The sequence below is a fragment of the Rhinatrema bivittatum genome, chromosome 11 (assembly GCF_901001135.1).
Source record: "Rhinatrema bivittatum chromosome 11, aRhiBiv1.1, whole genome shotgun sequence".
NCBI lineage: Eukaryota > Metazoa > Chordata > Amphibia > Gymnophiona > Rhinatrematidae > Rhinatrema > Rhinatrema bivittatum.
Window position 1 is genome coordinate 82,520,277 of NC_042625.1, and position 13,708 is coordinate 82,533,984.

The following is a 13,708-nucleotide window of genomic DNA, read 5'->3' on the forward strand; positions in this document are numbered from 1 at the left end:
CCTCCGGCTCCTAAGAATATTGGCAGCAATTTTGCATGCCTGAAAGATAATGAGCCTCATACATATTGTAACGTATGCATATCGCCATCTCCTGTCTCTCACAGACAGACATTTCTGTGTTAAGGCACCGACAGCTCCAAGCAGAAACAATCATGCTGGGAGATGGAAGTGCTAGGGAGCGGGCCACCTCACAACCCCTTGGAGAGGGAAGGGACATTGCCCCCTGGAAACTGGAGAGGCCACGAACACAATCTGAGAGAAAGAACAGGTTATTCAAAGAGATCTTTTAATAAGAAATTTTATTTTCAAAATAAAAAAACACACAGTACACAAACATAATTACTATATTAATCGCTACTGGAACAGTAACCTGATGCTTCTGGATCATAAACCTCTTGTGAAAAATCAGAAATCCACTAATAAGTCAGTAGGTTCCGTATGCATCAAACTAAAGCTTTGCTCCAAAACCATATGGTCAGATTCCCTGCCGTGATTCTCCAATACAAAAGACAAGAACATCTAACCTGATCCGCTTCTGAAGGCTATGGGGAGGGGGTGGGGGGCAGCAGACACCCCAGGAAATGCAGCTCTTAATGCTTGCAAGTACCAAGAACAGCCACCAGTTTACCAGAAAGACGCGTTAAGATGTGGTCAACACAAACCGATTTCAGTTCCGTCTCCTTTCTTGGCCACGACTGCTGCTGCTACACCCTACAGAGGCTTCAAAGGAGCTTAATGTGCTTCACACGTCCAGCGGGAGCTCACGTTGGTAGACTCACAGGAGCGTCTACATGCTTGGAGGCGGCTGGGCAGGGCCTCCCGGGGTTGCCTGACGAGGTAGTGTGTACATTGCACCAAGAAACTGGTCTGCGATGCGTCCTGCTTCTCTCAAGCCACTCAGCAAAGCCCCATGGACCGTGGCTGGGTAATTCCGAATCGTGTGCTCGCCAGCAAAGAACAAGCGAGGGACGGGCTGCAAGAAAACGTAAAAAGCCACAGGTGAGGAGGCAATGGATATTCAAGGAGGAAATGTTTGGAGAACGGCAGCTTAATAAAGGGGATTCACCACTGTTGGGAGACTTAATCCCTATCTCGCTACCTTTTTGCAACAGAAATGAGACTGGAATGGTTTGGGATATTTGCCATTATGAAGAGAAATGGGGGAAGAGATTTAATTACATTCCTTTGATCACATAAATGCTTCTGTTATAATGCACTAGTTGTTTACTACTTTAACGTGTAGCCAGTTAAATTCTAACTAAATTCATTCACCAATATCTAACCTACACTCATAAACTCAACTACACCCTCTGCAACCTCCATTTATGCTATTTATAACTTCAATATACCTACTCATTCCTACGCCTCCAACTAACATATCCTCCGTCTTTCTCCCTTTATTACCATACAATTTCTACATTGTATTTTTTCCCTACCCCCTCCGTTCCCTTTTTCCCCAAAAACAATAAGCCCATGGCTCCAAACTTTATTTTTTTAAAGTCTTAAATACCAGCGCCCTGTCTAGCCATTGTCTATTTTATGTAAAGTTTAAAAATTCTATTTTATTTTGATTATTTTACCTTTTGTTTTAATTCTGTGAACCGTTTTTGACAAAATCTATTTAAAAAAAAAACTGTATATAAATGCTTTTTTAAATAAATAAAAAATAAATAAATGCATCTAGCTGGTGCGCCTGGGGGGGGGGGGGGGGGGGGAGGGAGAGACCGGACCACCAGTAATCACCCCAACCCCGGGGAGCAGGCAAGGTATCCAACGCCAGCAACACCTACAACCAGGAGGGATGGTCCCAGTAGGACCTGCCGACCCCCCTGGAAGGAACAGCACTATTAGTTGTTGTCTGGCTGTAGGAAAGTTTCTCTTTTTGTCCTGCTTGATCCTAAGCTGCAAATTAGCTAACTATATGAATTTTTTTTGAACTTCAAGAGCAGTTCAGGACCGCAGGTTCTGCACCACAGAGAAATACTGAAGAGATGCAGGGGGCACCCTTCAAGTTTTTCCTCTGTCTCCATCTGCTGGAAGGGAGGCAAAACCCAGCAGTCTGGACTGATCCGGGTCCGTACAGGGAATGCATCTTTAAATATGGCACAGGGAATATGCAACGAAGTTTAGCTTTCCAAAACCTCAGTTCTTAGTAGAATTAAATTACAGACTGTGAGCATTAGCATTTAGAGCTAATTATGTGCAAGGGTGGAAAAATCCAGGCACATTAGACCTCTCCTAGCAGCAGCAGCTACCCCTGGCATCATCTAGTTAGGAAGAGAGCAAAGCTGTGACCACTGCAGCCTTCTTGCTAGAAGACAGCACAGGAGAGGTGGGGGTGCAGCACTGCAGGGCCCAGGATATCACTTATCCCCACAAAACCACCGAGACAGAAGAGGAAACTGGTAAAGGAAGGGTGAAATAAGAGTTCAGGAGAGAGAGAAAGGGGGTGTGAGAGGGAGCACCTCCACCTGCCGAGTCGCAGGCGCATACAATACAATACTTTGTTCATAAAGTTATTGAGCTGGCTTTTAGGATTTAGAATACAGTTTTTCAACCTCTGGTCATGTGCACCAAGTGAAAATATTTTGGCAATAAAATTACCACTTGTACAATCTTAGGCCACCACAAGAAAAGCTCTGGTTTATCTTAAAAACAAAAATATGTACAAGTTCTGCATCTTCCTTGCCAGCAGAACATTTTTAGAATAACCACCGCCAGTGTTATGAAGAGTCGCTGCCCTGCCCGCCGAAGAGTTTACATTTGAAAGCAGCAGGCTGGCGCTGGCCCGCTGACGCCGTGGCAGGGCTGCAGCTCTGAGGCTCTGCTCCTCTGGCTGGCTGAGGAAGCATTCACAGTCCAGGTTTCTACAGGTGGCCCTGGTCTCTGGCTCCTGGCAGAGGATGAATGCTGCAGTTGCTGGGCTACAAGGCAGGCGGGTAAAAATGGAGGGGGAGCACGACTGCAGGTTAAGCTGCAAATGAAGGTTTATGGTGCCAGAGCCCAAGCATAGGATCGTTCTAACTAAGCTGGAAGGCTGAATGTGGGAAAAGGAAGCTGCCAGCTCTTCCCAAAAGAAACATCAGCACATCGGACAATTAAAACTAAAATACCAACATGCAGCGGTTTCTGAAGAGATGCAGGTGGCACCCTGGATTAAGAGGGGGGTGCTCGTCAAGTTTTTCTCTGTCTCCAACTGCTGGAAGGGAGGCAAAACCCAGCAGTCTGGACTGACCCGGGTACGTACAGGGAAAGGCATTTTAACGTTGAACTTTGTCCCATTTAGTCACTTTTACAATTATGGATGTATACAATCTGGCAAAATTGAATAAGAAACAGCAGTAACTACAGAAGACTGCCTGGCGCGGTACCACCCATGTACCAATGCAGTGTAAACAGCTGCATTCCCAGCAAAACCTACAGGAATGAGAACTTCACAGCCAGCAGCGCTGGGCACCATTATCCCAGGAAGATTACAACCAGTGGTGTTGGGCACCACTCTAACTGTATTTTTGCATACATTATGACCCTGGTGCCATGAAAAGGTTACATCTCAGACATATGCAACTGGAAAACTAAACACGGGCAAGAATCTGAACTCTGTGCTAATGCAGATGCTCACCTGTGGGGCTCCTGGAATGGCAGGTCCTGGTGTAATTGGCTGGGCCATCAGATCGTAGTCATTTCCTGAAGAGCCAGCAGCTACGTAAGAATAGGATCCTCGGGCCCAAGGGTCAGCGCGCCAGCGAGACACCACAGTTTCCTTTGGCTGAGGATAGACACAGTTATAACTCTACTGAGCAACTGCAGCAACGAAAAGAGCAAAGTGCACTTCCAGCGAGCCACTGCAATGCCAAACTCGACAGCAGAATTACTGGCTACAGTTCAGCTGGTCTGGTGTGTATGTTAAAGGCGTGAATTAGGGACAGATGGCACCACGCGACTGGCATGAGGATCTGGGGGGGGGTCAAACATTTTACCTTGGAGTACCAGTAGCAGGGACCACTCCCCACCCCCTCTCCCAGACAACTTGGTCACTGGCAACACTGTCTGTGGCCATTTTATGGTGCCAGGATAAGCAGCAGGAAGCGAGAAGGGGCAGGTCGTGGAGCATTCGGAGCTGCAGGAAGGCGTGACTGGTGGAGGGGATCTAAAACTGCATGAAGCTGGGCTATTCTGCATTCATTGCCGGGTGGTGACAACTGCGCTCAAAGGAACCAGGAAGACATCCCAGAGGCTTCAGAAATGGCCGACATAAGCAAGCGCATTCCAAATACACTGTCTGCTCTCTCTAAACCCCGGCTCTTCTCTATCATTATGCCCCTTGTGTTTCCTTCTCGTGTTCAATCACCCCCCATCTGCTATCCCTTTCACTCTTTCCAAGCTTGCATGGTCAAGGAGGAGAATCTTTTGTCGAGAGATCCTGCCACAAAGGATGCCATCTGCTGGCCAGATTACAGAACTTCAAGCAGGCCATCGGGGAACTAACCCTTACCAGAGAGAGCTGCCCGCCTTGGTGTCCCCCCCCCACAGCAAAACAAGTCAGAAAGGCAGGGGGGGGTGAATCCCACAGCCAGATATTAACCTCTGTTAAGTAAAAGAAACAAAGGAATATGATGGCAGACGAAGCCCACCAGGTCCGCTCAGTATCAGTCCCGGTACAATGCCAGTTACCTAAAGCTTTCCCTTCACCTTTTTGCAACTAGGGATCCTCTGACCTTATCACAGGCTCTCCTTGTGGTCCAATTTTTGTCTCTGCCACCTCCGCCAGTATAGTCGGGCTTCCCAGCTAGAGGTGCTCACACTGTCACACATGCCAACTGGTCCACACGCTCTGTGGTGGCTTAAGGAAAAGATGGCAGGGAGGATTAATACCTGCGGAACAGCGCTACTGCCAAATATTCCTTTCAGGATGGCGAGGCAACGCCCAACAATGACATCGTCACTGATGTTCTCCATGATCCCTGCGGCTTCCCCTGCCACCAGAGCCAAAAGAATCGGGGCTGGAGAGAGAACACAACTCTGTAAGATGTTACGATTAAAAGCAAATTAGCAGTAAGTGAATTCAAAAACTGCAAAGTCAAAGAATTTTGTTTTATGAAAACTGTGGGAGCTGGGTGAAATCCCGGGCTCTGGTTCTAAGGACCCCCCCCCCCACCTTTTCTGGCTCTCTCCATGCGCTCCCTCAAGCTTTCTGGATAGCAAACATCTGCGCTACCATAACTGTTGCAGATCTGCTCAAAAAAGTGTCCCAATGTAGGAAAGCCAATGCAGAATTAGATTTATGAAAGAGCAGAATGAGGGGAAATAGGAGAGAGGATATATAAAATCAGGCGAGAACAGTGTGGCGAAAATAAGGAGCTAGTAATTACCACACCTGAAAACAGAAGAACCCGGTGGGCACCCAATGAAATGATCATATGGCAAATTAACACAAGGAATGCTTCTTCACATTATGCAAAGCTAATTTAATACTTTTATAATTTATACTATGACAGAAGACATTCTGAAAGAAATATAGTGGGGTCAAAGAGGATTACACACATTTTAGAAGGCTAAACTAATCACAGGCACCCTAAACCATGACTGCAGGAAACCAGAAAAGGGGCGACAGCAGACAACCAACCCTGCACCTGCTGCTTGGACAGAGGATGCTGGCCTAGATGGGCCTCTGCTCTAAGCCAGTATGGCAGCCCTTCTGCCATCGGTATTGTGCCATTGCAGACTGCAGTTTAATGGAATTGGGAGAATACATTTTTCACTTGGGATAAATTATCTACAGCTAGAAGAAAAAAAAAAAAAAAGCGGCCACAGATTTGAACTGTACTCCGAAAGCCCAAGAAGGTAATGCCCTCACTTCAAACACACCAGTGATAAAGTACAGTACCTTTGTAGAGATTCCAGAAGAGAAACAGTTCTCCCCTGCTGGCGGTGGTGCTGCCCACGTGACCAAACAAGTTCACACTAGGATCCCAAAACACACGATCAAAGCACAACACCACCTACAAAGGCGAGACGGAGAGAACTCATTCTCCAGACCCCGAATCATCTGCAAGAGCGACATGGAGACTGTTTCTAACCCTGAGCTTTGGTTTTAGTGCAAGAGACTTGTTAATGCAACAAGGAAACAGATTTTGCAGGCAAAAAAATAAATAAATAAAAAATGGGGATTTTGATGCAGTTCTCTTATAATCTTTAAAATGTGTTCCTACAAAGAAAGGTGTGCCCCTGTTCCAAAGGCTGCCAGGACTGAAAAAGCCCTCCCATACATTTTTCTCTCTCAATTTAGTGAAGACCTCTGTCAACTCAGCATAAATGAGCAATGGAGAGTTTTCCCTGTCAGCCTTGTCAGAGGTATGATGATTTATGCACATCTTACTTTCCGGTTAGCTTACTGCATTCTGGACACATCTGTAGGCTCCAGCCCACCATGTCAGTGGGTGCCACCCCCCTCTGAATCTATCACTATGCTCCTCTCTCCGAATTTAACACGCAAAATGATCCAGCCTATGGGAGAAGACCTGCTACTTGCTTCCCAGTCTGCCTGGCACACACTGGCATAACGTACTCTGTAGCAGGCCTCTGCCCTTAGCACGTCTGTTTAATGCACTACCTCATCCGGTCCAGCTTCAAGACAACATTACAATAAATAAATCAATCTCCCTCACTACGATAAAAGGTGCACTAACTTCTGGTTTTAGTTCTGTGCGGTACATTATTTGACGTTATGGTTTTGTTGGGCAGTAGGTGCCAGATAAAAATCTTTTCCACTGAAAGTCAGGAGCTGTGAATAATAGTGTCAAGGCTCCCTCCTCCGTTACCTCGAGGTCGGCAAAGATGTGTGAAGGCAGACAACCTTGCACCTAGAGCTCCCTAAAAATCTAGAGGTGGGGGGGGAGGGAAGCCACCCTCCGGACCCAGCAAGACTGGACAGGACAAGTGAAAAAATCTGTTTCCAGTATAAAAGAAAAAAAACCCCCAAAAAACAAAACTTGCTTCTGACTTCAATGCATACAACTACAGTAAGAGAGGGGAAAGCTGAGCTGAAATATATTTCAGAACCTGTCTGACCAAACTGGAAAAATCGTTGTGATGCAGGGCCAGGTAATACCAAGAAGAATAAAAACTAAATACAGTGATGAGAAGCTGCCTGCCTGATTGACAGGTCTGGCATGCTTTAACTGACTACGTTTGGCAAGAGGAGAAACAAAAAAGCCCCCACCAATATTGTACCTCAATGTGGCTCCCCCTGCCTGAGAGGTGGGTAAACATTTCCTCCTCTTCTCTGTGAAAGCTGCTACTAAGATGGGCGGACAGAAAAGACCCAAAATCCACAGCTACCTGTTCAACCTGCCACCTACAGATGAGGGACAGGGAAGAGGAAGACGATGGGATTGTTGGGGGGGGGGGGGGGGACGGACATGCAGTGAGAGGAGGAGAAAGCAACGGGCAGAGAAGTAGCACTGGGCAGGAACCGGACAGCAACGGTCTCAGCCTTACACAAGTCACTGGAGTTTAACCCTGCACCAAGGGCCTTTATTTGGGCTTGGCTAGGAAAGGAAGGGGCTGTGTTCAGAGCCCTGGCCTGGGTGGAGAATATGGGCAGGACATGGTCTTGAAGCAGTCTTAACTTGGCCAGAAAATGTCACTGTGAAGGTCAGCATTAAACACACAAGCTCAGTGAACGTCACCTCAACTCCTAGCAAGATGGCTTTGTCCCGTCTATCCCAGCCCCAGGCGGGCTTACTGACCATTCTCAACGGCCGGTTGCTCCCGCAGAGCTGAGAAGTCCCGTGCAGAACTTTAAGGAGCAAGAAATAACTCACAATGGGTTCTCTTTTTTTCTTCCCAGGATTACTATGGGAAGAAAGCTGCTAAGTGATCAGACAAATAAACTGGGCCTTCCTTCCACCTAACTACCTGAAAAGTAAGAGTTGGGATTACCGATTAGCACAGCCAGAGAAACATGGACTTACAAGACCCTAAGATTGTAAAAATTAAAAAGTGACTGCACCACTGCACCTCTATAGAGTTACCAGAGGGGCCCAGCTTGGAACGGTTCTGTGTTAAACTCGATGGAACGGAGTCATTTGGGAGAGAGAGGACGACAGAGCCTGCATCATTCGGCAACTGCTAGGAAAATCTGCAGCGCTCTGCAGCAGGTGAGCGATGGGTGATTGAAGGGCCCCAATTCAACTCGCATTGGGAGCCTGCAGCGCTCAGCCTTAGCTCCAGCACGGAGGAAAGAATGAGAGAGGTACCGTACCTTGTTCAGATTGCCAAATCCCATTCTCTGGACAGCAGAGGTTTTCCACTCAGGAAGAGGTGGCACAAACTGCACAGCTGGAGGCTGCTGTTTTAGCACGCCCAGGGGCAGGGTGCAAAGCACAGCGTCACATTTATAAATAAAAGTCTGGCTGGTGGAGCGCGTGTTCACAGCGATCACTTCACAGCCTGTGGAGAGCAGAAAGCAGCCAAGTTCAGGAAGACATGAAAGACGCGGCAAACAGATGGTACAAGAGTGACAAAAACCTACAAACAGCCTTTACGATACAGACATCTCTCCGATTCAAGTTACTCAATACCACAGAATAATTAAAATTGTGATGCTCACTTAAATGATCATAAGGACAAAAAAAAAAATCATCTCACATCCTTAAGGCAAATTTATGAGGTGACAGGCGTCATCAGACGTTTCTGGGGTCAGCTACAGATCATGTCACGCACTGCGGCACTAAGTCTTACCTGCGCTTACCCGAAAGCTATGGACCTTATTGGCATGGGCAGAGGGGGAACTAGCTCCAAAAGAAGAGCCCATGACCTGCAAATCAGAGATAGCAGGATCAATTCCTGTAGCCTTCATGCAAAGTATGCAAATGAGCCTGTTGTGGCTACCCAAAAGCTAGACTTGTTTGCACCCCTCAAGGACTGCAGCCAAATATTCATTCTGTAGTTTCTCTAAAAAACAGCCCCCTTCACAGCCCTCGAGGGTCAGAGGTGAATACCCTTGTTCCTGGATAAGGAGTCGTCATATGAGGCATGAAGGTTGTCAATTCAGGAGCAAACTAAGGAAATATTTCTTTACAGACAGGGTGTTGGATGCAAGAAACGGCTTCCCAATAGATGACGAGAGAATTTAAGAAAGCCTGGAACAAACACCGGAGATACTTTGTTGGAGGGAATGGAGGGTAAGGCCGAATATGTTCTGCACCACTGCAGCAGACAGGACAATGAGACCAGATGGGTTGTTTTTTGGTCTTCACCTGCCATTGTATTTCAAGGTTTCTGTACTCACAGAGGTCCATATTCAAAAGACATTTAGACAGATAATGTATTAGAGTCCGTCTAAATGGCTTATCCTGCTATTTTCAGCCTTTATCTGGCTAAATCCTGGCCGGCTAGTAAGTTAGGTGGTAGAATTTAGCCAGCTAAGATAGGAGTGGTGCAGGGGCATAACTGGGAGGACCAGAGTTAGCCAGCTACATTAACCAGCTAACAAATGGGAAAATTAGTTCTTACCTACTGATTTTTTATTCCTGGAATATCATAGATCAGTCCAGACTCCTGGGTTTTGTGCCCCTTCCAGCAGATGGAGGACAAAGTTTTACTGACCCTGCAGGGTACAATACTGAGGGTCTGCAGGTGGCACACCAGGTTATATGGCAGTGTCTGTACCCAAGCCAAGATACATACCATCAAAACCCTAATGTAATTAAACTCCCACAACGAGCAGGAGGAAAGCGGAGGTTTCTACCAAAGGAACAGAAGAACAATCCTGAATAATTCTTCAGCATACATACAAAAGTAGTACGAGTGGACTCTCCTCAACAACCAGGGTGGACTCTGGACTGATCCATGGTATTCCAGCAACACAAATTAGCAGGTAAGAACCAATTTTCCTTTCCTGTTCATACCCGGATCAGTGCAGACTCCTGGGATGTACAGAAGCTTCCCTAATTAGGGTGGGACTGTGAGAGAGTCCTGCTCGAAGAACACACTCACACCTGGACATCCAAACGATAATGCCTGGCGAAAGTATGTAGCGACTTCCAAGAAGCCACCCAACAAACCTCCTGTGGAGACACCTGCTGGCACTCAGCCCAAGAAGCCGCCTGCGACAGAGTAGAGCGAGTCCTCAATCCCACCGGGACTGGATGCCCCTTTACAAATGTAAGGTGAGCCTATACCTTCCTTCAACCACCACGCAATCGTGGACTTTGAGGCTTTTGCCCCTTCTTAGTCCCACTCCAAAGCACAAAGAGATGGTCAGACACCCAGATGCTATTGATTTTGAGGTAACTTAAAGGCTGTTTTACATCCAAAAGCCGCAGATCCCTCGCATGCGGCGTTGACGCATCCAAATTTGGGAAAGCCGGAAGTTCCAACTTCTGACTCAAATAGAACACAGATACAACCTTTCAGGAGAAAAGAAGGCACCGTACCCAACAAGATCCTGGCATCAGATCTTCAAAAAGGGATTTCTACAAGACAATGCTTGAAGCTCAGAAATTCTTCAGGCAGAAAAACTAGTAGATCCTTTGTAAGTGCCTTACACATCCCTCTTAGGACCAAATTAAGATTCCAGGAAGGACATATTTTCCGCATTGGAGGACAAGTTTTTTGCCCACGGGGGAAAAAAAAAAAAAAAAAAAAATAATCGCACCACATCCGGATAAGTGGCCAAGGACACTCAATGTACCTTGCCTCGAAGACAGCCAAAAGCTGCCGCCTGTACTTTGAGGGGTTAAAGGCCAAACCTTTTATGAACCCTTTTTGCAAAAAGGTTAAAATGTGCAACACAGACACCTAAGTAGGTTTTACTCTCTGATCTGTACATCAGGACTCGAAGACCCTCCAGATCCTCACGTAAGCCAAGGAAGTGGACGGCCTTCTAGCTTGCAGCAAGGTGGAAATGACATTGTCCGAATATCCTCTCCCCCTCAAACGCCAAGCCACGAGACAAAAGTGATCCACCTGATCTGAAAATATTGGTCCCTAATGAAGAAGCCTCAATAGATGCGCAAGCCACAACGGTCATCTACCACCAAATTAATCAGGTTTGCAAACCACAGCTACCGTGGCCACTCCAGCTCCACCAGGATTACCTCTTCCGATGATTTTCTATCAGTGAAGCACCTTGCCCACCAGAGGCCGGGGGGGGGGGGAGAAACGACACAACATATAAAGAAGAATCCCTTGGGGCCAAGGCAGAACCAGGGCATAGACTTCCTCTCCTCCGTGCTCCCGTCTGCGATTGCAAAACCGTTGAGATGCCATCAAGTCTAGGCAGGGCATGCCCTACCTACGATGGAGAAGACCCATTGCCTCCTCTGACCGTTCCCATTCTCCGGGGTCCAGCTGCTGCTGACTGAGAAAATCTGCCTGAACATTGTCCATTCCAGCTACGTGGGACATCGCTAGTAATGCCAGATGCTGTTCTGCCCAGTGAAACAACTCCTCTGCCTCTTAGGCTACCACCCGACTTTTAGTTCCTTGTCATTTGATGTAAACTACAGTGGTCGCATCGTCCGACAGGATGCGCACTGGGCAATTGCGTAACAGAGGCAGAAAGGTAAGCAACACGAAGCGTACTGCCCTTGTTTCTAACCGATTGATAGACCAGTATACCTTGTACTTGGACCACTGCCCTGGGCAGACTGTTCCCTGCACACCGTACCCCATCCAGTGAGACTGGCATAGATGGTAACTACCATCCAGTCCAGCACATCCAAGTCTACTCCGAGACTCAGATGGGCCCAACCAATCTACCATGAAAGACTGGGCCTGGCGGCCCCCTTGAGAGGCAGCGGAAGATGAAACTGCTCTGACAATGCATTCCCCTGGGAGAGGAGAGACTTGTGCAGAGGCCGCATGTGTGCAAAGGCCCAAGGAAAACTCCAAAGTCGATGCCATAAAGCCTAGAACCTGAAGGTAGTCTCACACCCTGGGCAACAGTGTTCAACCTGCATCTGCAGTTTGAGTATGCAATCCTTGGAAAGAAAAACCTTCCCTATCCTGGTATTTAAGCATGCTCCTAAGAAATCCAAAACTGGAGATAGGGTGAGATGACTTTGCCAGATTCACCACCCAACCTAGTGACCTCAACCGCTGCAGGACGTGAGATACAGCCTGTCTGCAGAGGACTTCCGACTTTGCCCGAATGAGCCAGTCATTCAGATATGGGTGAACCAGTATGCCCTTCTTCCTGAGTGTTGCCACCACAACCACTATCACCTTGGTGCAGGTACGCAGAGCAGATGCCAATTGGAAAGGAAGGGCACAAAACTGAAAATGCTTTCCGAGGATCACAAACCTCAGGAATCGTTGGTGATCATGGTGGACTTATGTGCAGGCACGCCTTGGTCAAATCTAGCGAAGCCAGAAACTCTCCTTTGTGCACTGCTGTGATGACCAAGCTCAGAGATTCCATGCAAAAACAAGGAACCCCGAGAGCCACATTTACCATCTTTAAATCCAAAATGGAATGGAAGGATCCTTCCTTTTTTGGCACCACTGTATAGGCACGAGAACTATGGCTGCTAGCCTCTGCAAATGATTTACAGTTTCTTGGACCACCTTTCTCTTGTTGAATGGGGCACAAGGGGAGACCATGAACAAGTCTCGTAATGGCCAAGAGAATTCCAACGCATAACCTTCTTAGGACCCACTGGTCCGTCGTGATTTTGGCCCACTCCTCATAAAAGAGAGTCAGACATCCTCCAATAGGAGGAACAGGAGTGGACTAGCCTCGCTTCATTGTGAGGACTTAGCTCCACTAGATCCCTGGTTAAGGCCATCCCAGTTTGGTTTTCTGCCCCCTCAAAGAGACTGGTCCCAGGATTACTGCCCTCCGATCCCTTGTCTCTGGGCTCCTGCTGGACGCCAAGCCTGTCGAAGCCTCCTATTTAATTGGAATCAGGAATGCCCAAGAAAGGAACCCTTGCCTCCTTCTGGCTTATCCTCTGGCAACCTGTGCCCCTTGGACTCACAAAGCACTCGACAAGTTCTTCCAAGTCCTTCCCAAATAGGAGCTTTCCCTTAGAAGGCAATGCTAGCAAACATCCAACCAGTTCCTTAACCAAAGTAGGCACCTGACAGAGACTGGCGACATCATAATCCTTGAAGAAGCTCTGACGAGGTCGTACAAGACATCAGCCCTATAAACCACTGCCGCCTCCAACCTGCCTGCTTAGCCTCAGAGACAGACAGCAACCTCATAGCCTGCAATTGCTGTACCCAGCGCAGGCTAGCCCTCTGCATAAAGCTACTATGTGGGTGGCACCCTGGTATATGTGGCAGAGCCTGTCAAATCTTGCTCTGTCTCCATCTGCTGGTGCAGAGGCAAAACCCAGGTGTCTGGACTGATCCGGGTACGTACAGGGAACGCTGCTGAACCAGCCACTGGAATGGTGGTGGTCTTAGTGACTGCTGACACTGAAGCATCCACCTTTGGAAGCACCAAAAGCTCAAGCATGTCTTCAGGCAATGGCTACCATTTTACCATCGCCCAACCAACCTTCAGGCCCGTCTCTGGAGTATTCCCACTGACCACTAGCTTCTTCACAGATTTGTGAAGGGGAAAAGCTTTCGCTGGACCCCTTAAGCTATCCATGACTGGATCCACCCCTTCCTGATCAGACGTCTTGGGGAACCTTGATCCCCAACTCCTCTATGACATGGGGAATTAGGGGCCACGTTCATTGTGAAA

The 13,708-nt window shown here is 47.7% G+C and overlaps 1 protein-coding gene across 3 annotated transcripts in view; it reads right to left on the minus strand.

The window, feature by feature from the left end:
• Positions 1-280: 280 nt before the first annotated feature.
• The window catches only part of KDM1A (lysine demethylase 1A), a 64,494-nt gene continuing 51,066 nt past the window's right edge, over positions 281-13,708 (minus strand). For all 3 annotated transcript variants that reach the window (XM_029619305.1, XM_029619303.1, XM_029619304.1), the window contains exons 15-19: positions 8,267-8,454; positions 5,888-6,002; positions 4,876-5,003; positions 3,623-3,769; positions 281-973 (exon numbers count right to left, since the gene is read on the minus strand). In XM_029619305.1, the coding sequence (XP_029475165.1) occupies positions 788-973; positions 3,623-3,769; positions 4,876-5,003; positions 5,888-6,002; positions 8,267-8,454 (764 nt within the window). In that variant the 3' untranslated portion in view covers positions 281-787. The remainder of the gene's footprint in view (positions 974-3,622; positions 3,770-4,875; positions 5,004-5,887; positions 6,003-8,266; positions 8,455-13,708) is intronic.